The 24,609-nt window shown below is 37.4% G+C and overlaps 1 protein-coding gene across 6 annotated transcripts; it reads right to left on the reverse strand.

Annotated features, from left to right (window-relative positions):
* Window positions 1-5: 5 nt before the first annotated feature.
* LOC122396328 (spondin-1) lies at window positions 6-23,762 on the reverse strand. Of its 6 annotated transcripts, none has more exons than XM_043394623.1 (17): window positions 23,628-23,762; window positions 15,769-15,970; window positions 10,109-10,352; window positions 8,717-8,903; window positions 8,264-8,428; window positions 7,940-8,063; window positions 7,571-7,701; window positions 6,633-6,822; window positions 5,069-5,237; window positions 4,332-4,677; window positions 2,880-3,096; window positions 2,500-2,670; window positions 2,145-2,267; window positions 1,317-1,468; window positions 1,170-1,248; window positions 1,036-1,104; window positions 6-454 (listed from the first exon to the last, which is right to left on the reverse strand). In XM_043394623.1, the coding sequence occupies exons 1-17, from the start codon at window positions 23,628-23,630 to the stop codon at window positions 279-281; spliced, it is 2,748 nt and encodes a 915-aa protein (XP_043250558.1). In that variant the 5' UTR covers window positions 23,631-23,762; the 3' UTR covers window positions 6-278. The 6 variants fall into 6 exon arrangements, 5 of the variants coding, with proteins under 5 accessions (XP_043250558.1, XP_043250557.1, XP_043250559.1 ...); XM_043394622.1 differs by having other exon boundaries at window positions 4,332-4,674; window positions 6,597-6,822; XM_043394624.1 differs by having other exon boundaries at window positions 4,446-4,677; window positions 6,597-6,822.
* Between the last annotated feature and the right edge of the window lie 847 nt (window positions 23,763-24,609).

Genomic DNA, 24,609 nt, shown 5'->3' on the forward strand with positions numbered 1-24,609 from the left:
TCTAATACATTAAATTTAATGATTCGATTGTCGCGTTATATTCATGGTGTCTGCAAGAATTTTTAAAAATATGTTACTATAAGAGGTAAAAAAAACTGTAATGTTTTATAACAATTTTATATATCGTTGTATAAAGTTCTATTTCATGTTAAATATTCGTCGCGCTTGATCCAATGATACATACCACGTTCCAAGTAAAATTCAAGATTCAAATATTCTGAAGGTACGAGCGAAATAAAAAAAAAAAATGGATATGTAAAAACTTTGGATAAATGTTACTATGGACATTCGATTGTGTGACATTTCCTATACTCTACCAAAGCAGGGCACAGTTTGCTTCTAGGACCACGGGGTTGAACTTTGACTGTTCTTCTTCTGCACTGCGATGCGTCGCCACACGTTGCTGTACAACGCGACCAAGTGGACCACTGTGTCATTTTGCAGTCAACTGAGACTAATTGCAAAAATGATTATACGATATTATATAGCGGTTACATTACGATAATATGGAAACAAATACTGGTAAGATACCGATACTTCAAAATATACCGGTATTCAGTCTCTGATTAATAATTATTAAATTAATTTATAGTTAATATGTACATGAATTATTGAATATAAACATTATATGAGATCAAGTTATAATATTAAAATGAAGTTTTGTTTGATTTATAAAATTTCATATAAATATATGTGGCGCTGCTTTGCTGCGGGAATCTCGAGAAACTCATAGGAGGACCTTGTTAACGGGACTCATCCCAGTAAGGCTTTCTAGCAGGCCCCGTCTTAGACGACTCGGATATTACAAAGTCGATTGAGGATTGTATATATAGCAACCGAGGGGTCAGTCGAGCGCTTGTGAGAGCGCGAGCCCTCTGGTGGCGAGCATGGGAGGCAACGCCATTATATCTTTCTCTATTACCCGTCGTTAGATTTTTATTTGATTAATCCCGATGTAACAGTTATTCTTTCTTTCGCGATAAAAATTTGTCGAGTATTACGTTTTTATTAACAGTCGTAAATATTGAAACTTACTTTCGTTCTCGTTTATTTCCGTATTTCGGTCGCGGTGTATACGCCGTCTTGGTCCATCGCTTTGCAAAGCTATAAATTTCAGTTGTAATCATTTCATCAATGTTATCGACTACTTTAACGATTACAGTACTTACAGCATGGCGGTATCTTGTGGCATTTCCTTTTACGGTGAAGTTTCTTCGGACAACTTTTACCATTACCGCTCTGTGGTATCTAAATGGCACAATAATTTTATCGCCTTTCGTTTTTTATTCTTAGCTCGACGATAAAACGATAGTTACCATGATTTCCTTCGTACTGACTGTATATCCACGGCAACCTATACACTTGGACCAACCACTCCATTCTGTCACCTGACAGTCGATATCTTCCACGTTCTCAGATGATTCTATCACCTGGCTGTCGGATTTCATTCCCTTGAATTCTAATTTTTCTGTAAGAAATAATATTAATGAGACTCTTTCAGGGATCCATCATCATTGTTATTATTATTGAACACTTTTATTACGCATACGAAATAAATACATGTGTATATATTTATGTAAGTGCGAAAGAGATAAAGTGCAGCCTGAAATGCTATTTTAAAACCTATCATTTTAATAACGTCAACGGGTGTATCATGAAGAGTAATTCTCTAAGACTAATGAATGCTCAACATGCCCTCTTACAGTCTTCGAGTAGAAATCTTAAAAGATCGTGATAGCCCCAACGAATGTGAAAGTTTTGAAAGCGTCGAAAGCCTTTCAATAATTGGGACTTCTAACGAACATCGGTTATGATAAAAATTGGTACCAGTGGTTCCTTTGAAAATAGAGCAGAGGGGACTTCCCCAATCAAGGTTTAACACTATCACGAAGATGGAATGATAGATATGAACGTTGCAGTTATGTATTAAAATGGCGTTTAAAAGTTCAGATCGAAATTTTCTAATTTCGATCAATCGTCGTGAAATAAAAACTTTGCTACAGTCAGATCGAGCTCGATTGGTCGATCGAGGTCACGTGTATCGCTGCGAACGGTTAAGAACCGTGTTGACTGGCGGGAAGGGGTAGCTCTTCCGCGACCTTGAACGGCCAATTGATTTCGTCCCTACTGAGAATTAGCGTCACCGTGGTGAGCTCGTTTCGTCTTCGTGCTGCGTTGCTCCTGCGCGGGTATGTGATAGCTGAGAACGCTGCTGAGAGACACCTTATAGTTTTTCACCATTGTCGACAAGTTTGACCTTGACTCCCCTTCGTTTCACGAGGAAGCGTGCACAGAGCAAGGGGGGAAGATTCTGTTAAAAAGGAAGACTTGAACGGCGCTACGGCAGTTTTTATATCGTTTAAAAAGTGTTTAACGAAACGTACAAAAACATATTACAACCTTATTATATTAAAATTCCTCGCCTGCGAATTCATTTTCTATTTGCAATTCTCTTCTTGCCGGTTAAAGTATTACATTCTTCGATCGCGCGAAACTTACTTTGAAAGTTGCCGCAAACATTTTTGCAGTCCTGCTCGGTGGGGAAGTTATTTCGATTTCCATTGCAGCCGGAGTAGCTGAACAAACGACAACGACCAGTCTCTTTGTGGAAGTACGCGCGTAAAATGTTGCGATTGCATTGCCCCTTTTCCATCGGTTCGCTGCATATTTCTGGAAATTACGATAAATCTTTGTTATCGTTCGATCCTCTTTATCTCGTAAGGAGGTAACGATCCACCAAGTTAAATCCCCCTTCAGTTGGATAAAATTAAAAAGATAGAGACTAAAGATAATGTACATATAACTAAAAGTCATTTAAATCTAATCTTCTCCTACCACTGTACCGTATGTGCTCGAAACATTTCTGTCTTTTGACTTACGTTCTGCTTCGTCTTTAGAGAAATCACAGGTCGGAATAGTGGCTACGCAGGCAGCCTGCTGGACCTTGCATTCCTCCAGAGTCAGGTCATCGTCGGTGTCACCGAGACTGCTCCAATTTCGATCGACGAGTCTGGACCTCATTTGGACACCAGGGCCACAACTGGAGCTGCAGGGCGACCACCAGGTCCATGGTGTATAGCGATCCTCGGGACACTTCTAACATGGAAACGGATTTACGAAAAGGTGATATTTCTGAACGTCGAGAATCCTTTCGATCAATTAACCCTTTTGCACTTGCATTTGGCACGTTCGGTACTTTTATTTGCTTTGTGTTAATAGACAAGTTTCATTAATCGTACTCTAATTAGTGGTATTGCGTACTAAAAAATATTTAAAATGAAGCTTACACGACGAATACCAAATTTTAGTGCAAAACGCTTTGGAACAATATTTATTGATGAAGAAATTAAATGGTGCTACCGTATAATGAACATTAGTAGATCGCACTTGTCGGAAATTTAATTGCAAAACAAGATAATGTAAAGTCGAGAAATGAAGTTATTAAATGAAATTGTGAGATGGCAAATAACGTGGAAATATTATATCGAACGAGCAGAAGAAAAATTAACAAAATTATTTTATATGTTGATGTTTTGATTTTTGTATTTTTTTTTTTTAAAGAAAAAATAGAAATATACTTTGACCAATAGTAGGAGATATGAACAATATCTGGCACTACTGAAGTACTAAATTTTTTGTGACGCAAAAAAGAATTCTTGTTCGTTGCTTCTGACTCACTCGTACCTCAAATTAGTGGATCATCGTTTCAGTTTTTCATGAGTAAATCGCTCGACTTACGTGAGGATGCCAGTGCCATGGATGGATCTGCGAGAAATGGTGCAGGTATGATTTACAGTTACGTTTCGAACGATTCGAGATTCGTTAGTGATGGTTCGACTATCGTACGAGTTATTAAAAAAAAAAAATTTGCAACTTAATAATAATTCTTCAACCTTTTTAAAAAAATTGATTTCAAATGTTTTTAATGGTATTATTATACGATTCTTTTGCATTAACACATCGAACGGAAGCACTGTTAGAACAAATGAAATGATAAACGACGAGAAACAGTGGAGATTCACTTGTTACACCAATTTCCATGTAATAACTATAGCTTAACGTTTTAAAACAATAACAAAGAAATAAAGTGAAGCAGAAGGGCCGTCGAATCCCTCAACCCTGATATAATTTTGAAAAATTATTAATCCAGCGAAGGGTTAAATATGAAATTCTCATTAAATTTGTACATCGTTCTAGCCTAGTTGCACAATTCGTCTGATGACGTGAGCCAAGGTGTTATTGCCATAAAGGTGCACGTGTGTTGCAACGCGTAAGCCGTTGTTACGTGACAATTAGCAAGAAGTTGTCGTAAACTCCGAGATGTTCTGTACCTGCATCCATTCCTCGGTTACCTCCATCGCCGGTTCCTCTCCCTCGTAATCCTCTCCGTCGCCATTGTCCTGATTGCTATCATTGTCCTCCTCCTGAGCGGACGGTTCTCTTACCTCATCCCCGTCGTCGTCTAAACACGGAGGGTTATCACAGTCGATTGTCTGCTGAAGTTTCGGCCCGTCAGGGATGGCTCTGCACTGTTTGCGATGCTTCTTGTCGCGGAAATTCGTCGATCTCGTCTTCTGACCCGGGCCACAGGTCGTCGTGCAGGAACTCCACTCGCTCCACTTCTCCAGGGCGCACATGTCGGTGTCCAGGAGAGCCTTCAAGGGTCCTGCTTTGCTACTACAATACGACGATACCTCTGTGAGAATATCAGCAACGGATCGACGAGGTTCTCCCGATGAAAATGAGTCCAAACACGGCCACATTCGGACTATGTTTATTGTTCGTAGAATTTTAACTATTGCATGGACAAAGAAAAATTATACCTGGCTAGAATTAACAACTGGAAATAGGAAACGAAGCGTGTACAACAATCTCCAGACGATACATTCTACTTACCGATTATATTACATGTCCTTTAACGAAGGTCCAATCTTTCTTTCTCTATGCAATACATATGATTAAAAATATGTCCGAATAAAGTCGTGTTTATACTCATTTTCATCGGGGAAACCTCGCCAATCCATTGATCACACTCTCATGAAGGTATTAAAAAAATCATAGTAATCACCAATGAGGACTCGAGCCATAACACGTTGCCCTGTCGGTCAGGTTGGCGTTGCATTTGTACAGCGTCGCGGCGACTTCGTCTTTGTACTGTCTTTGTCTGAGCTGGTTTCCACGACCGCAAGTCACGGAACAAGCGCCCCAAGGACCCCATGGCGTCGTCTGGCAGGCTTCTGCGTATGTCAGAAATTCAATTATTCGTCAAGCATAAATTTCGTGCCCCTCGTGGCGAGACAATTGGCGTTGCTCCGCACCCCCTGCGTAATCACCTCCACTTGGAACAATTTATAAATTCGCACCATTGTACCATTTTTTAATTATTAAGATAATCGGAAAAGATATTAATGATTTATAGCATTGAATTTGATTGACTTTATAAATTGTTTATGACGCGAGGCTGGGACGTTTAGACTTCATACTGGATGTGAAAGAAAATGAAAGTTTATTCACCATGCATGCTTCTAACTTAATTTAATCTAATTTGCTATTACCATTTCTACCCTCTGATCTATGATTTCTAGTTACCCATTTTGTACATGGTTTTCACCATTGGAGGGACTTTGATGTTTTTTCTTACTTTTCATTTTAGTTTAAGAACAAGTAGTTGAGACATCATTTTTGGCTGTACCTCGTTTCTTGCGCATTTGTATACTTGACCTTCGTGACATTTACGTATGTATGTATATGTGTATGTACCTTGACATGTGCGTAATAAAAACGTTCAATAATAATAATACAAATATAAATAATAATAATAATAGTATGTTAGTTTCGTTACACTATTTATGAGTGGTTATTAATATCGAAATAATAATGTGAACAAATACAATGAAAATTCTGAGTGACGTTTTGTGACATGATAATTTCTGAATTACTATTAAATAATCTACCATGCTACAGAGTCTAATTCTTATCTAATTACATTTTAAAGTAAGCGTACGAAAGAATAAATAATTTTAAAAATGAATAATTCGAGTGGCGAGCAATTTCATTTAATTTTGCCACGATATTTTTAATTGTCTCCAATTATATAAATGAGAAATACCATTCATTGATTCTTATCGTTTTGCTGTGAAGCCAGATTTCATTAAACGCGGGCAAGAATCGCTCGCGACTCGTCAGTATCCAATTTCGATAAACAAACAAATCGCGTGAGAAAGCGATACTATTTTCGTGCTTTGTTTACCTCAATTTCCTTCGATCGAAGTCAGCTTGAACATCTCTTACAGCGATTAAGCAAACAACCCGTGACATGGAGACCCCCAAAGAGGAAGCGATACTCCCAAACGAATACGGTTCGTGTGTGCACACGGTGATTTTAAAATAACATTGCAGAATTTGTCAACGTCGTTTTCCACGTTGCGAATCCAAAGAAAAAAAGTTTGGAACCTTTCATAAAATTGGGAATTTCGACCAGATAGATTTCATAATAAAGTAATAAATATTTTTTTTTTACGAGGAACTCTTCTTAATTTTGGTCCCCATGATCACGTCTAGAAGGTAAAATAAAACAATAAAGAAGCAATACTTGCTATGTTTGCGATTATGTTCCGGGGGAGAAGTAACACCTGTGTCAACAGCATCTTTTGGGGTGCCGACGCAAGTCTTCTCGTAGAGCCTCTGTCGATTTAAGTACAGCCTGGCCAGGGGCTTCATGCCCAAACCGAAAGGATCGTAAAAGGGAGACCTTGAATCGTTCGGATACGTCGAAGTTATGCGTCTGATGGGCTCTTGTTCGTCCCTTGGCGAATCTGGCGACTACGAACACCCGGGGATTGTTATTTTGATGTACCAAATATTTATTAACTAGATTACCTCGTTATTTCGTGGCTAAACACATTCAATTTTACATTCGGGGATATTAAAAACCCTTTTTCTGTTTATAATTTTCCTGTAAATATTAATAGCTCAAGAACGAAAAGTACGATTTATTTCAAATTATTATAATCAATCATTCCTGGTTTATCATTGTAAATGCTCTTCAGTTATTTCGTACATATTTCTAAATCTGATCAAAAAGAAAAGTTGACAATCGAGGAATTTAAAAATGTTAAGTTAGAAATTTTTATTATTAAAAGCATGGTGTTTTGTACGTTCTAAACTAACGTTCTGTTACAATGCTGCCAGCGTTTCATCATTTCGTCCGTATCTGTCGAGGAGAATCTGGCTGTGAAATGGTGCGCTTTTCAAAACCGGAAGGAGAAGCCTTCGACGTCGTCAGCGATTTTCACGCGACCTATTGTCAATTGTTAGGGTGGAAGCCTCCCGTCAAATTTATTATACGATTCCCTGCAGCCGACAGTCGACGTTCATTTTGTTCTCCGCGCGTCCAAGGATATCCCAATAGTTCGAGCCATTTTTATTTCTCGAACGTGAAACACATTTATCGCTAACCCTCGTCGCTGTATCGTAGTTTTTCTACCATTTTCCCAAAGAAATAATTTTTCAACCGCGCATTCTATTCGCAGACTCCAATTAGAATATTTCAGAGGACATTTTTACTCACCAAATACGTGATTCCGTCGTCGGTACCCGCATCGTAAGGATAGAGATTGAGTTCCTTGTGCTCTATCCAAGTACAATCATCCTGACACAATTCTAAACCCGACACACCGACTATCCAGTCCGGCGAAGGATCTATAAAATGATTTATCACATCCCAAAATTTTATCAGTCGATTTACCTTTAACTAGTATTTTAAAAAACAGAGATTTCCTTATTACATGCACGTGATCACACGAAAGAATAGAGCACAATATTATTTACGAATAAATTGAAGTAGTCGTTGGGTACCAATGATTGAAATTTCTTCTGAATTGTTATTGTAAATTATAGCAAGTTTAGTTAGGAGCATGATTGACAAAAGTAGTCTTACCAAGCATAGATACCAAAGACATGAGATGGTGCTTCCGGTCGACGCGAAATACTGCAAAAGTTTTGCCAGTAACGTTAGGGTAACTTATTCCTCTGGCTTTGATGATCGTTCTGATATGCTCGCTCTAAAATGAAAAGAACATCTAAACATCAATCATCGATATTAATTTAGTTGTTCCCATTCGTGAGAGTTTCAAGTCAATTTCAAGATCACTTTGTTACAGATTATTGAATTCATATTTTCGCGACTTGTATCCTGGTGCAATAAAGACGTACTGTTTTCATTATTATTAGAAAGATTTATAGATTTAGAAAGAACAATTACTTGGTCTTTTAATTCCGATTCCAATCTTCTGGTTGATCCAAGCTCAGCCACTTGTCGCAAACCAGCACTGGCCATGCCGTTGTATCTCCAAAATCTGTAATCTACCGTGTGGGAAGCTCCAATCACGTCTGAGAATCGAATCAGCCATCCTTTGCTGGGAAAGTCCTGTTTGAACAATTTTTTGAAATAAAATTTCCAATGCCTAGAAAAATCTGAAAATTCTTTATTAAATAGAATTTCAATTTGAAAAATGTCTTAAAGCACTTAATGTGAAGGGTTGAAAACGATCGAGCTTGCTTGTAACGACTAAAACTATTAATTCGAGCAAAAATAAAAAAAAAAAAAAACTGACACATTCGATATATTAGGTACACTGTTGCTCGATAGGCGGGATCGATAGCTAAGTTCGATGCCTTTCCGTCTGTCGATTTTATTTGACAAACTCTTACGCGCCTTGGGGTGGGTGTTCCTGGACCAAAGTCCCTCGAAAGTAACTTCGTACTTCGCCTCGTCACAGGTACAGCAAGTTTCCAACACTGGTCCCTGATCGTCCGCCTCGGCTTTCGAGTCTTGACATATTTTCAGAACTAAGTTCGAATCATCCATGTACCATGTATCCGGCGTTTCCAATATCGTTGCCCTGTGCTCCAAGAAAAAGCAAAAGGACACACGTTATTGATCCCGCGTCTGCGAGAGTTTATTAGCCCATCAATGTTCAAAAACTTTGAGCCAACATGATTGAAAAATGATCGTACTAGACCCCTGCCATCCAAAAATAATTTTTACAGGCCGATTTGAAATTTTTTCATTCCGTCGAAAAATGTCTGAACCTACCCCTTGTCGATTTTTCTTGAAATATCGTTTTTGATTTTTAGTAATTTTATTTGATGTTGTAGGGATATGTTGCTTAATACTTTTTTTTAAGTACCAATAAGCTCTACGTCAGAAATAAATTTCATTTAAATATATTCACTATTGTAGGAGTTATGGTCGTTTGAATATTGCACTACTCTTATGGGGTTTTCCTCATTTTACGGGGTTAAGGAACAACTTTTCTAACATTCTTAGAATTTCTACATATTTTTCGTTAAAATACGCGTTGTTTGCATTTTTTAAATTTAAAATCCTCCAATCCGTTCGGGAGTTATGATTTTTTAAACATTCGCATGAAATTTCAGTAGAACTGTCAGATATATGGTCAGACATTGTATTTTCGGTAGAGAATTTTTTTCTCAAAAGTGGGTAGGAATTCGAGGGTATGTCTATTGACCAAAAATGACTGTAATTGTCCTCTCCAACCGAAAATAATTTTTTTAGAACGATTTAACATTTTTTATTTTCGTGGAAAAATTTGTCCACCTGCTAGAATTTTTTTCTCGAAAATGCGTAGGATTTCGGGGGTATGTCTATTCACCAAAAATGATTGTAATTGATCCCCGCAGCTAAGAATAATTTTTTTAGAATGATTTGAAACTTTTCATTTTTGCCGAAAAATTTGTCCACCTTCCTGAATTTTTTTCTCGAAAATGCGTTGGATTTCGGGGGTATGTCTATTCACAACAAATGATTGTACTTAACTCCTGCGACTAAAAATAATTTTTTTAGAATGATTTGAAGCTTTTCATTTTCGCCGAAAAATTTGTCCACCTTCTAGAATTTTTTTCTCGAAAATGCGTAGGAATTTGAGGGTATGTCTATTCACCAAAAATGATTGTACTTGAACCCTATAACTAAAAATAATTTTTCTAGAACGATTTGAATTTTTTTTTTCGCCGAAAAATTTAGGCATCTATCTCGTGTCGATTTTTCTTATTTTTCACGTTTGTTATTAAAATATCCTTTTACCTGATAAATATGCAACCGCTACCTTCGGAAGGGCTGGTCCAAGCCACGGATATTTCCTCTTTTGGTACCTTTGAGGTCTCCACCACGGCGTTTGGACAAACCTCGGAGAACCTTGTCAACGACTCGTCTTGAAGATCGAAAACGCCGCCATTTACTGTGTCATCTTCATTTTCTGGCCCGCTGGATATTAGAAACCTCGTGAACCTCCGCGGTATTACTCCGGTACTGTCTGCTTGCACGGTTACTGAAACGAGAATTTCCACTCTGCTCCATTTTGTACCTAATATATTTTATTTGACAAGATTTATAAAGACCATCAGTGCTGGATTTAAATTTTTTCCCGCACCGCATATACATAATAAAAAGATCGAAGGGTTACGATTTATACGACCCTTTTCAAATGCTAAACAGCATACAACGTTTCTTTATACCCGTATCATAAATTATTCAAAAGAATTGTTCCATTTTACTAACGTTTTAATTAAAATGGTTATATTTTCAGCGATTATTTATTCCATTGACAATTATTTTATCATGCATTCAATAACGTTGTAACGTATAATCGATCGCTTGTTTTATTCATACGTGTTGCAGTATATTTTGTTAACGCAAATTTACATACAACCACGGAAAATAAACATTTGGAGTCTCCTGTGGGAAAGTAAACTTTCTAGTATAGGTAAAACAAATTCAAAATTAACAATAAGCCACGTTGCTCTTCTTTTTAGTATTCCTTGATAATTGTAATATTTATGTAATTATGTGCATAAATATTTTGTCTATTTGTCGCAGGAGAAATTACCAAACGAAGATTAAAAATTTTCTAAAGATACACAAAGAAAGATCTATTCTATGCAATTGTTTTAATAAACTTTTTCACGATTTGATGTTTTATATAACCTAGACAGCAGCTCGTGTTTGTATAGTCCCCATGTATCGAAGGAATATTCGTGTGTCTAAAATAGAAATATGGAAGATCGCTCTGTCGCTCGCTATTTATAACTTGGATTAAACGCGATGTACGCTGAACCCGGTGAAATATTGGAGGCGAGCACGATTTTTTCGATGGCGTTTAAAAGCCATTATATTCAGATCCGCGTTATTTGTCCGCAGTGCGGCTCTGTGGGCCTCATAACGCAAATATAAATATCGAAACGCGGAACAATGAAAAATTGGGAGATCGAAAGAATACAAAATTAAGTATAAAGATAAATTGAAAAACAGATCGTGAAACGAAAATTGAATCGAAGTCTTGAAAAATATGAAACATCGAGGAGAATATTTAGCTTCGAGAGATCGAAAAATTGATAACACGTGGGAATTTAAAGACCTTGCAAACGTTTTGTGGATGCAAGAAACGTTCCAAGCCTTTCCAGTCGGTTTTACTTCGACTGGTGTGTCTGTAACCAGGGTCGTAACACGCAGGTGTTTAGAGCATTTATGGCTTCCAGTATTATGGGTCTTCGCAAACTGCGTCTACCTTGAATATTCAGCTTCTACTTAACGCCCATGATAAATATTTTTCACGCGGTAATCGAAATCTGGTTTAACGAGTAACTTCGTTTTTGCACGTTTCGTTTATTCAGACTGTATCCACGTAATGCATACATAATATTTTTGTTCTCTGCGTAGAGAGTAATTGAAAAACATGCGGGTAAAAATATTCAACAAAATGTCTCGTGTTCCATGACTTCGAGAGGGGATTAATATCACACTATTAGTTTCTTAATTCCTGGATGTTTTGAAGGTCATTTCAAGGTCACCTTTGGTCTCCAATTCTATCAATTTAAAAAAAAATTACAAAGGTCACGAATTGTTCATTTTCTTCTTACGAAATTCTAATTTTTATAATTTACAAACGAAACGATATAAAATAAATCTGGACGCGCGCGTGTTCAAGCGTAACACCCATTGAAAGTCAGAGTTGCGTCAGTAAATAGTGACGCATGACCTCCCACGATCATTCCCATAACCCTGAATTAGAAGAATTAACCGCAAAAAAAAAAGGGGGGGGGGGAAACAGAGTTAACTAAAACCTTCGTCCGGGTATCGTGTTTCCCACGCCAGTAAATAGAAACGAAAGGAAAGAAACTCAGCCTCGTCGAATTTGTAACTGCGCGTCAAAAAAAAAAAAAAGATCTTATTTAAGAAGATGCTGCTTAATTACTCGTGGCGCCATTATGGTGTTCCCTCTAAACTTGGAAGATTAATGTATATTGCTATAATGCTCTTATATTTAAGCTCGAGTCGAGGTAAACCATCGATCTGGGATATTATACACGAACTTGAGTTTCGCTTAGAAAAGATTTGAAAAAGATAATAGTAATTTTAGGATTCTTTAACAGTCGATATTCTTTTATTACAAGTTTCAACCGACTGCTGATGTAATCTCTTCAAACGTAACGTCTAAACGAAGCAACTTTGTTACGTAATCGCTTTTCCATGACCTTAACTGACCTTGCGTTGTAGGCGTGTGTATTCGTCTTAAGAACTGCTATCGGTCGATAAACAAAAAAACACGAGACTTTTCACTAGAAAAACAGTAGCGACCTTCGTGCGTATCTACCAACAAAAAAGCTCGATATGACGACATCTTTGGTATCGAATAAATTTTTTTTTAAAAAGGTTAAATCCAAACCTGAGTCCCAATTTTACCAAAATATTTTGTCGTCCACAAACAAAGTCAAGTGAAAAACACTCCGTTGTCTATAGAGTCGCGAAAACTAAAGCTCTGCTCGAATATTACTATCGCGGGATTAAAGAAAGAAAGTAATGGCGGGCGTTTGTTAAAAAGTATGTACAGAGTCTACCAAGCTGAAAATCGATCCAATAAAGCTTGCACTCGGTGCAGCGTCTCGTGAATTTAGTTGTCACGCTGCTTGATCGCCTCTCCGTTTACGTCTTTAGAAGCCCTTCGAACGTAAATCACGGAGATTTGTTGTCTGCACGAGCAGGTTTAATCGAATTCCGGATAATGCGAGTTCTTGCCTCCCCTGTTTTTTTTTCTTTCTTTTTTTATTCACCCGACTTTATTCCCTCCATTTTCGTTCGATTTTTTGTTCTGCAGTTCTTCACCGACTTTTTTTTACAACCACGGTTCCCCTCCCTTCCGCGTGCACTACAACGACTCCATTTTCGTTCTTTGCTCGTTTCTTTTTCAAGTTGGAAACGGCTCAACGCTTCTATTATTTAATTCGACTCGAGCATCTGACAATTAATTAATGATTTCTTCGATTTTTGTACGATGTTTAGTATATAAATTGGAATGTAATATTATTAATCAATCAACGATTACAAAAAATTCGCATGGCTTCGATAATTAAATTGATATCTATTTCCAATAAATGGATCCACCGACCGTGTGCATACGGTTTTGAAACGGCCATAATTGTTATAAAAGCCACACGATTAATTATCCCGCGATAATTTAATAAAGTCTGTGAGAAATTAGTTTTTTTTTTAATTTATTATCTTCCTTTCGCAACAAGTTTCATTAAACGCGACTGTTATACGGTCTAAGTCGACGTTGCAGGAACCTTTCCATCAGCCAGAGAAAGAAAAATGGCATCACGGAGGCGTAATTGCCCGCGATATATCTCAGTAACCATAAATTGTAAAGGGACGATCATTTCTTGTCAATTAACTGCTTCTAAAGTTTAATTGACTCGCGAAGCTTTTACAGCGCGGTTTGCTCCACGGGGTTTCGTTCGATTTCCCTGCAACAATTATATAACCAGCAAGCCGATGTTTGTTTTTCTTTCAATCGCTTTAACGTTGCACGCGGTACTTCATTCATTCTCACGAGGGAAAACGAATATTTTATCGCAAGAACGCGATTTATGGGAACATTTGTTGGTACATTAAAGTATTCGAATTTAAAAAAAATTAAAGATACTCGTAATCTTATGATATCTTAACGAAAGGAATCTTCTTCGTTCGGATGATAATGTTTGCCTAAGAATTTCTCTTGCTGCACTATTTTTCGTCGAATTCAATAGCACGCCCGAAGTAAGAACGGAATCTGAAGAATGGAGGCTTTTAATTGCAGCGAGGGAAAGCTGAATTCTGTTTGCGCCACATCCTTACCTATTCATTACTCCTTTTGCTGGAGCTGGGTTTGAGGGATGATCATAAACCGCATTCTCCACTGTCCGCGTTCTATTGTCTCTTTTCACCGCGTTGCAACTACTTTCGCGCCACAAAAGGAGATTAAAAGTTTCTTCCTCAAATCGAGGCATCTTGATGCAAAATGAGACGCGGTTTAAAACAAAATGTCGCATCTTTCTATGCTTCGCGAATAGTAACGTCGAACAACAACAAACACGAACCCATAACAGTGATTTGGAGATCGATTCATTTTTGGCGTTTCAAGTAACTGTGAAAATTAATTTTAAAATCATTTGTTTTGCAAACTTTTCAGAACGCCCAGGTCTGTCATAGACGATCTCGAGGTTGGCTGTGGGGATACCCCAGTGACATATAAGCGGACAATACTGTAACGTCTTTCAGCAATTAAACGGTGTATTGTTGAACTACTGTGCTCGGTTGTTTCCAGACGAATCTCCTCGAATATTCGCGAGCGATCTCCTCAAAAGCGATTAGTCATTCATTGTTCTCCGTGGAACTGTCTATTGTCCACCCGTGATTTCATCGCGTTCTTCGACGTTGCACTCGGAGCATTCGTTGAACTGCATCCACGCAGAGTTTGGCGCCTGGCGCGCGGCCAGCATTACGCAACACATTGATTCACCGACTCGTCGAATTTGCATGCGTTAGTGGCCGCGTATAGTCGCCGTTCCACGCTTCGACTGGCTCGAAGGGGCATTCTACCGTGAACCTTTGGCAAAATCCATTTACTTTTTTTCCAATTTTGCTCGAAGAACGAGCTGTCGAAAATGTATTTCCCGAAGCTTGCGCTCGGCGTCGCGATACCTCTCGCGCTCGCCAACAGAGGGACACGCTCGACCTTTGTCTTTCTCGCAAGTTGCTCCACGTGTCTTTCATTCCTACATATACACTATATAAAAGTAGCCAATGGGATGAATATTATTTAACCTATTCGTAAACGACATTCCGAAAACATCACTATGGAGAACCAAAGTAGAAATTGGAATAAGAATTACTTATTTAGAAAATTTGTACCTCGAAGAGTTAATAATCGAAAACAGGTAGAGCTGCGTAAACTATTCATTGCAGTCTTCGGATAAACAAGTAATTTGCACGCTAGAGTACGAGTTCCTCTAACTATTCGAAGTTGACGCGAAGAGAATTAAAAGTTTCACTGGCTCTGTTCAAGTTCCTCCCCAACTTTTCAGAACAAAGTTCATTACGTCGGTGTCTAGTCCTGTTCTGTCAAATCAAGCGTGATTCAATTCCTTGGAGCATTCTTTTGAAGGTTACCGATACATGCATTTAACCATTTTTTTACAAACTTCGAGTTGAAGCAATTTTGATAAGAATATATGATATATTCTCATTTATAATCTTATTTTAGAAAAATTGAATTTAATTAAAATTAAAGCATAATTTAGTGTGCAGATGTATATTATGCCCTATTAAATTTAATAAATAATAGGGTTAAGTCTAAAGAAGAAAGAATAAAAAAACATACGTCGATTTTGAACTGGAAAACATTGGAGATGGAATCGAATGATACTTACCAGTGTATCTGGTGTTGGGCATGTACGAGTACACCATTTCCGTTCGGTTGAACAGCGTGACAAAGAGATGGTACTTCTCTTCAGCGTTGGAACGTGGCATTGTCGTCCCGTCTATAAGTCTGGTGCATTTTGATGCACTTGCGCTCGTTATCGCCGCCATCAGTAACAAAAAACTGCGGACGGCCCTTAACCATTTTAGCCCCTGTAAAAAGGAAGTGCAAGGTTGTCATTAAACGAGTATCTCATCAAGCTTCCTACAACAACGCCCTTCGTTCTCATACAATACTACATTAAACTAAACTGAGATGGATCTAATGATCCATTCGTGTTGCTTTCCTCTTTGAACCACAATATTTCACTGACGTGTTTCAAGAGATCTCACGCGAAGTAAAAAAGAAGAAACTTGCGAGCTGCAAGTATAAATGCTCCAGTTTGCGTTCATGACATAGTGGCAACCCTTTCCTATCCGCTGTCTTCGGGCAGACTGCACTTTCTGCGCTGCGCCCGCATCCTCGATTCGAAATTCGATAAATTCTACTTAGCAAAAAGGGGAATTAAGTTAATGGACGCAATATGAACAAAGTTCCTAAGCAGCATTTAACCGAGAAATACGCTAGAAGGTGACGTGGAATAAGGTAGCCGTATAATACATAACTGATGCACAGCTGTTTGTCATCCTCCGAGTAGTTGCGTCCATAGGTGTCTTCCAAATGTCTAAGGAATAATTTAATAAGTGAGAAAGCTTTCTTGGGTAGCATGATTAGCACGACATTATTTTCACGCGAGGGGACGATACGTCCAGTGAATCATCACGATAGTGCGTAGAGTCGACTGTGCAATTATGGATGCGCGTACAATAGAAAGAGAGTACTTGAAAATCAACAAGCTTTTCGGACAAATTATTGGAATATGGCCCGGGCAGAATAAATTCATAAGAACATTATCACGAACGTACATATATATTTCCTTTGCATTATGCGGATCAACGCAGGTACCCTGTTGCATTATTTGTTAATTTACGGAGTAATTTTATTCGTTTAAATTGTATTTCGTTTGTCGGAACGATGACAAATTGAAGAAACTTTAAACAAAATAATTTCTTCGATCTCTGAATATCAGTTTGTGTTGCTGTTGTCGCGATATTTTTCTAATATTAGAATAGCTCAACGAACCAATTTAATTTTCCTATTTATTAGTAGCCTGATTTGTAAATTCTACTGATAAATTTGATTTTTCAATGAATTTTAGATTGCATATGTGGTGAAAAACTACAGCTACCAGACTTTGACAAACCAATTTCCTTTCTTGTGTCTTGTTGTCGGTGTTTTTATAAAATACTACAACTACATCGTGAACGAAGCTAAGGTGCGACAGCAATGGAAATTTTTTTATACGACTTCGACAATGTTACTGATCGTCATTAAAATCATAGTTCAAAGTTCTTCTAGATGGTATTGTAAACGATTGCCGGGAAAAGTCGGAGGAGGAGTTGGAAATTTTGAAAACTTATTTAAGAAAGGCAGCACGATTATCATTCATGTACACAGGTGATCTTTATAATCTATATTTATCGATCTCGAATACTCGATAGACGCGATTGATTTCAGACAATTATTTTTCCGTTCCCTTATTATTGGATTTATAATTTTTAAATGTCGCTATTGTTTTTCAGTGACTATAACGTCTTCCTCGGTTACGTTTACAGTACTGCCACTTGTGCCGCATATCTTGGACATTATTCTGCCGCTAAACGAGTCACGACCTCATCCATTGATGTATCCGGTATATTGTTTCCTGGACGAAGAAAAATATTATTATTCGATAATGATGTGTCAGATGACGGGGTCGGTAATTACCATATTTCTAGTTTCTGGCTGCGATGTAAACTTATGGTGTTTCATATATCACACCTGCGCCTTATTAAACATAATTGGGTGAGTAATTTATTCGATATCGGTTCATTCTTGAAGGTTTTTTTATCGAGATGCACGCGTTAGGGATACTTGCAATTACGCAATATGGCGGTGCAGATTTTATCGTAAGAGGCAGTATTAAAATTATTGTGACCTGACGAAAATTACTCTAGATATCGTTTTAAAAATGCAATGAGCGAGAAGCATGATAAGTGTAAGAAAAACATTTATCCGCCGAACGATGATAGTTACGCGAAAATGTGCCAGTCTATCCGTATGCATAAAAGGGTATTCGAGTGAGTATTCTTTCAAGCATAATCTTGAGATTTCTTAAGAATTTTCAAACAAACGCTGCTAATATTATATATTTTATTCGTGTAATTTGGTCACTCGTCGTGTGGTGTGTGTCGTTTATTGTAATATCGTACTAGATACCTAACGGATCTCCAAGAATGTCACAGCAGAGCTGTCTTCATGATGCTAGGAATACTTGTATTGTTGATAGCGGTAATATTCACGAAGGCAAGTTCAAATCTTACCGGAACGAATGCAATCTATTTTGTCAGGTTTCGTTGCGACTGGGGTAATTTAATTAACGATCGTATTTCTCCAAAGTCAGATAAGCGCGGTCGAAATGACTGCCCAATACCTGACGTTCTGTGTATTCACGATGGCCACGCTGATTCATGCGCTTTTCCTCAGCATGATGGGGCAGGATATAAAAAACTCGAGCGAAGAAAGCTACCAGAATCTGTGAGGAAAACATTTACATAACGTTTGTGTGTACGGATGCATCGTCCGAGGATTAACGTGCACTTTTGATCATTCGTACTGCAACTTGGCTTTTAGCATACAAAATGTAACCGTCTTGTTGTGTTATTTTCGAATATTTCTAATGAATTGTACGATGTTCGAACAGATGCCAAGCGTTTTGGTATGAGAAGCCGATAAAGACGCAACTCTTGTACTTATTGGTATTGCACAGGTGCCAGACGTTTCCGGATCTAACGTTTGGACTGGTTGGGATGAATTTGAACACCTTTGTTCAGGTAAGTCTCGATTTCCCAAATATCTACCATAGTTTGCGGACTCATCTGTATCGTGACTAATTTTTATTTGTAGATTTTAAAGGCATCTTTTTCATATTATACCGCAATTCAGAGTACGGATGCAATAACGTAAACTAAGAAAGATCACAGTGGATTTCGCTTAAAATTGTTAGTTGCATTAGCAGTTATATTCATACAATTTAGAACACGCAAATGCCCATACAGATTCAGATTTTTAGATGGTATGTATTACAGAATGCTATTCAGGTATTAGACGCATCTTGGAAAATTTTAATAAAGCGCTATCGTAGTTAAAACTTTCAGAATACATTTAGGCCCTGTTTCTTTCGTGTCTCTAAAATATTTTATTACAGACAGCAATACGTAAATTAAAAAATGTTTAATATCCAAAATAAATCTAAAAACACAATGTTAATCGAATCATTTAAAATCCTACGTAATTCAAAGTTTTTAAAAAATGATACACCTTCATTATAAAGTTCGAGAGTTCAAATAGTACAGCTGAAATGTAATCTTCGTGTATAACGCTCTCGTTTTAGCGAACGTTCGTAACAAACGCGAAAGTTGAAGATTACGTTCGAACGAAGATCGTGAAATATGAGGATCTCTCTCGTTTTAATTAACTTTCGGATGCACGTTTTGTTAGAAATTGTTCAGAACTGAAACGATAAATAAGAATGATGCGTCACGGGCGGGATTAGGATCGGAAACCGATTGACCCAATTTATCCATGAACACTCACGACAGATGGTAGCAGACGGTGTGCTTTCATTTTATGAGAATGGAGGGAATTCCGTTTCTTTGCTTCGATGGGTTACACTGGGGAAACGAAGATACAAACTTTCCCTACGATGCTGTATTTCACTTTATAATCTCTCATTCTTGCCAGAATGTGCAATTTGTGTCTGAAAAAGTTCTCGAGCTTTTCGAAATTTCCAAGTACATATTTACTAACAATAAACCGTGCCCCGACCTAATGTAACCTGAATTTTATCAAAGGATTTTCAGACGATTGTCGCGAAACTATTCTGCGTCAAGAATATTCAAAATTATTCCAGCTTCGCGAAACATTTCGCGTGACTCATCGGCTTTTACAATTTGTGGAACATTGTTACGACATTGATTCCTCCTCGGCCATATTAAAACGGATTCGGCACGTTCGCCACGGCCAAGATCTTCATCAAGGCAAACGTCAGTGATACGATAAGCCCCTGGCATTATGCAAGAGAAAATCGTGTTATCGGTCGATTGAACGAGCCACGTAAATACATCGAGCCGCGAAAGTGTTCCAACGCGACAAAAATTTTCTATTCATTTTCTGCGCCCGATAAATAAACGATGCATCAGTTTTTTTCAATCTTCATCACAGGCTTATTTAACATAAATAAATTAAAAAAACATTATCGATCATTTTAATAGAATGTAATTTTTACGTATAAAATTACCTATTCCATTAAATAATAATTTATGATAAAAATTCTGTATTTATCAGTTCTAATTATTTCAAGAATAATTTACGAAATGTCTAATACGTTGATAACAACTATCGATTGTTTGACGTTCGTGTATACGTTGGTCCCGTGTCAGACGACAGAGGTTTGTGTTTTATACATTGTGCGTCGCCATTACGTAACCCCGATGCATTGTGCAATAACAAATATTCGGCGGATAACCGGCGGGCACGTAACACGAAATGTCACTTTGTCGGATGTCGCCACTATTAAATTAGAATTGCGAATATTCGAGTGTGAAGCACGTGAATGCCAGGGACCACGGCGTTTGCCAACACGTGCGACCAAACGTGTGTTCGTACTACTTGGTCCGCCTATACGTACACGTGAACTACTTAGTGAGTCATCTTGGCAAGTCGCAACGCGGCGTCGTGCAGCATAACGATACGTTTCGTCGTACGCACTTTCTCTTTCTACCTTGGTATGCGCCTATTTGCAACAGGATCGTCCGACTGGTCGATCGAACCGAACAGATACATCGCGACAGGTACAATTTTAGGCTTACACTCGATTTATAAAGAACAACAAACCGTAGAGAAGCCTTGAATCCTTGAACAAAATTGTGCATTAAATTTCTAAACAACTTCCAATCGCTATGTATTGTCGAGCTTTAAAAAATAAAGACTTTCTCAGTCTACTCTTCGATGTAAGAAAATTGTCGAGAAACACGAGACTTCGAGTTTTAAATCTGTCGTATGTTGGGTCTTTAAAAAGTTACGACTGGTCAAAAGTGGGACGATTATTTGAGCGATTAATATTGTATTGAAAATGACACAACAAACGAGTCTACTGATTCGTTTTAATAAATTTATTCCACTCGCCATAAACAAATGGATGATATAGCTCTCCTCGCGTCAGATCTAATGAGATCTAAATGGAACGCCGATAGAATTTGGGAACAACAAACTCGGTGATAATGACACGTTGGAGAGGAAAATCATGGTCGTGAGTTATAGTGAGGTATTGTTTGAATTCCCGTTGGTGGTTTGAGGTCGGATGCAACGAAAATGGCACAATGCCAGTTCGAGTCGACTACCTTTGCCCTCTGAGCACCTTCTTAGACCCCTATATATTCAAGTACGAAGGATTTATGGTTGGGCAGCTTATTATTCGGTCACACTAATGTTCGATCAGGCAAGTCGAGCGAAATTGCTTGATAGTGGAATATTTGGGTGGCTTGGAATGTTCATTGGACACGGATTAGGTGATATTGCGTGGACTAAAATTCACAAAATATCTTCGTACAGTCCATGGACTATAATTTAAAACCAGACCTGCATTCATATAGGATTTTTACACTTGAAAATATTTGTTATAATTATTAATATATTAATATCAAATTAATAATTTTAAACTGTAAAGTTAGGTTTTCCTATAAAGTATACGATATAATATTTTTTTTACAAAAGACAACAACTTTAAAATTTCGAATGCTGTGGTATGAGAATTGTATTCAGGAGGATTGTACATTCTGTTTGTTCGTGTAAGTGAGGTCGTAAGAAATTAATAACTCCCATTATGTGACTGTGGACGAGGAAAGGGTGTCGGCGAACGGATGAAGTGGAATAAAAAAATAGAGAAGAGAATAGGAAGGAAAGAGGCTTCGAAAATTGCGTCGAGTCGAGGGAAACTACCAGCGACAGATTGCAAGGGATGTCAATACATCATTCGAATGTCAATAAGTCGGGGGTGCGAAAGGTTTTAAGCCCCCGTCCCCGGAATAGTAGCAATTTTTCTAGAAATATCTTCGCGAGCGTTTGAATGGAAATCTATTTAGGCAGCCAGGTGCGTTCGCTTTTGTTTCATTTTAAAAGCTTCGATTCTCATTTACGCCGGGCAGATTGAAAACCGGTCAACGTTAGCGTTAACTCTGTGTATTTTCAAGTTAGCGCGCGCAGCGAAATAGATTCGCGGAATACGCCAGTAAAATAAATTCAGTAGCGTTTCCAATAGCGTGGAGTTATATTCCTTATCGACGGACATTGGACATTTTTAAAACATAAGATGCAAACTTATGTAAATTGAAGGAGATATCTTATCTTATTATACATGACTTTCTGAGAAGAGAATCAAGAAAAAGTATAAGAAGATGGTTTCCCGTTAAAGTGATTGATGAACGTAATCAAAGGATGGAAGGAAAAAAATATCTGCTACGAGGGTTTCCTTTTAAAACACTGGGGAAACGCATTAAATGTCAAATTTTTATGCATCTAACCGGTTTATTAAACTTTCTACGTTTTTACAGAATTTTAATTAGATATCGATCTTTTTTAAAGTACGAACTCAATTAAGAATTTCTCATTTTTTATTGAAATTGTGTGCGCTTTTGTTCTTTTCTACTACCACTTGTTATTTCTTATTTCTCAATTTAAACGCGTGTCGCAGAAAGTTCGAGAGATCGATATTTATCGCTGGTACGGCGTATCAACAAATGCTAGAACGCGAGGTGTCATTTCAGGGGTCATTGTCAGTCTGCATCCTTGCTGCGCTCGTGACCTTTCATGGAAAAACTAATCATTTCTAGATAACATATTTTCATCATCAACATTGGTCAATATTAATACCGATCAAAAATAAAACCCTTTACTAAATGAAATAAAGTTGATGCACAAATCCTCTTTAATGTTAAAAGTGAAATTTGTCAATCACGTATCACAGGAAATTAAAATTATTAAATTTAGCCGTTCGACTGACGTATTGTCATCAATTACTCTGAAAACGCATTACGCCAAATTAAAAACAATATTCTGCAAAATATGCACGCATTTATCCGCGAATATTTACCTTGCTCCACATATTCATGAGATTTATCGGTTTTGGATTATTATTTATTTAAATAGGCGGATTAATTTTTGATTGGAGAATTGGTTTCGAAAAGGGAAAAGCTCCAAATAAGAGATTTGGATTGGCAGAGACATTCGAGCATTCTGCTAATTGAAAACGGTATATTTATGCAGTGTTATAGGATTTAAATCTCCATTTTTATCAAAATTTTTATTCCTACCAGGCAGTTATTTAATTGTATAATTGTTTGTATAAGTGTTATATCTCATATCTTCCATTCGCCATCATTAGCGAAAACAATAAGTAATTTCAGTGTACACAATAATTAATTAAAGTGCCATTACAACGTAATGATCTTGCCGCATTAGGTCAATAAATAACAAATTTATATACACGGATCTATTTTATAGAATTATAATATTTGAGAAGCTTGATCATAATATCTTAAAAAAAAAAACAACATCTAAACATCAATTTTTCCTAAAAGTAAACTCCACGATTCCCCTTTCTTAGTATTCAAATATAGAACGAAATAGTATACGATTTTATTTTTAAAACGGTACGAAAAAGGAAATGCTCACCATTGCGACGATTAGATTGAAATGCACACCGATGTTCAGGACACGTGTACTACAGTTAAAACGATTGGTTTTCGTGCTTCATGTCACGTGTTTGAACCGCGATTGAAACGTTCATCCGAAGAGATCCGTCGCGTACGCGAGTCTCCGGGCAACTGACTGCGCCTCCCGAGGTCTGCTAATAACAACCCGTTACTTGCGTGGACCGCGTGCGCGTTGATCTTCGAAGGAGATTCTTCCGTAAGGGTCAGACACGGTTCGTTTCATCTTGTATAAAATTCAATTTCAAAATATTTTAAGGGGGAATACCGCTAAAATACCTTCGAAAGATCGATGTTTTCTAAAAGACTGAAATATCTAAAATGTTCTACTGTATAATTCGAATCGAATAAAATTTGACGAAGTAATAAAAATTTCAGTGGAGCATATTTCATAATTAAACATTCATTTTCATTCGTTTAATGGACTAATAAATTTGCCAAATGGTATTATATGGCATGCTTATAGAATCATTATCTATTAAAATAAACGATAAAGTAATAAATTTAAATAATATATTTAACAAAATTTAATCAATGTTACAATCAATAAAAATGATTATGTTAATAGTACCGATTATAGAAATTGCAATTTTTCGAGTAATTTAATAATCGTTTGGTTCAAACGGCAGGATTCTCTCCATTGTCACAGACGGCCATTGACAAGTGTTCCAGAATAGAAAGTACGAGATGATTCACGATATTTCTAGAAGGTCTTTTAAAAAACGTTATGGTCATTAATTAAATCGACCTTATTCCCGACTAAATTGTTCCATCTGTTTTAATTGCGATTCGTCTGTACGGGCAATTTTTGGCAATTATCATGGCGCCTGCGTTTCCTTGGAATTTATTTTATTTCGTACAGATACTTAGCTACGTCCTGAGAGGAAAATTAACAATGACGTGTACTTGTAGACGAATCGTCGATAACAATTTGGAAAGTTTTT

This window comes from Colletes gigas, unplaced genomic scaffold (genome assembly GCF_013123115.1).
Source record: "Colletes gigas isolate AHSC1104 unplaced genomic scaffold, ASM1312311v1 Colletes_gigas_Sc00007, whole genome shotgun sequence".
NCBI classification, from domain to species: domain Eukaryota; kingdom Metazoa; phylum Arthropoda; class Insecta; order Hymenoptera; family Colletidae; genus Colletes; species Colletes gigas.

Bases quoted from the DNA above. Each gene is read 5' to 3' on its own strand.
- LOC122396328 (XM_043394621.1), bottom strand. The intron at 4,678-5,068 runs GTGATTACTATG...GTCGTATTGTAG, and splicing joins TATGGCTCGAGTCCTCATTG to TAGCAAAGCAGGACCCTTGA. The intron at 2,671-2,879 runs GTAAGTCAAAAG...CGTAATTTCCAG, and splicing joins CTCTAAAGACGAAGCAGAAC to AAATATGCAGCGAACCGATG.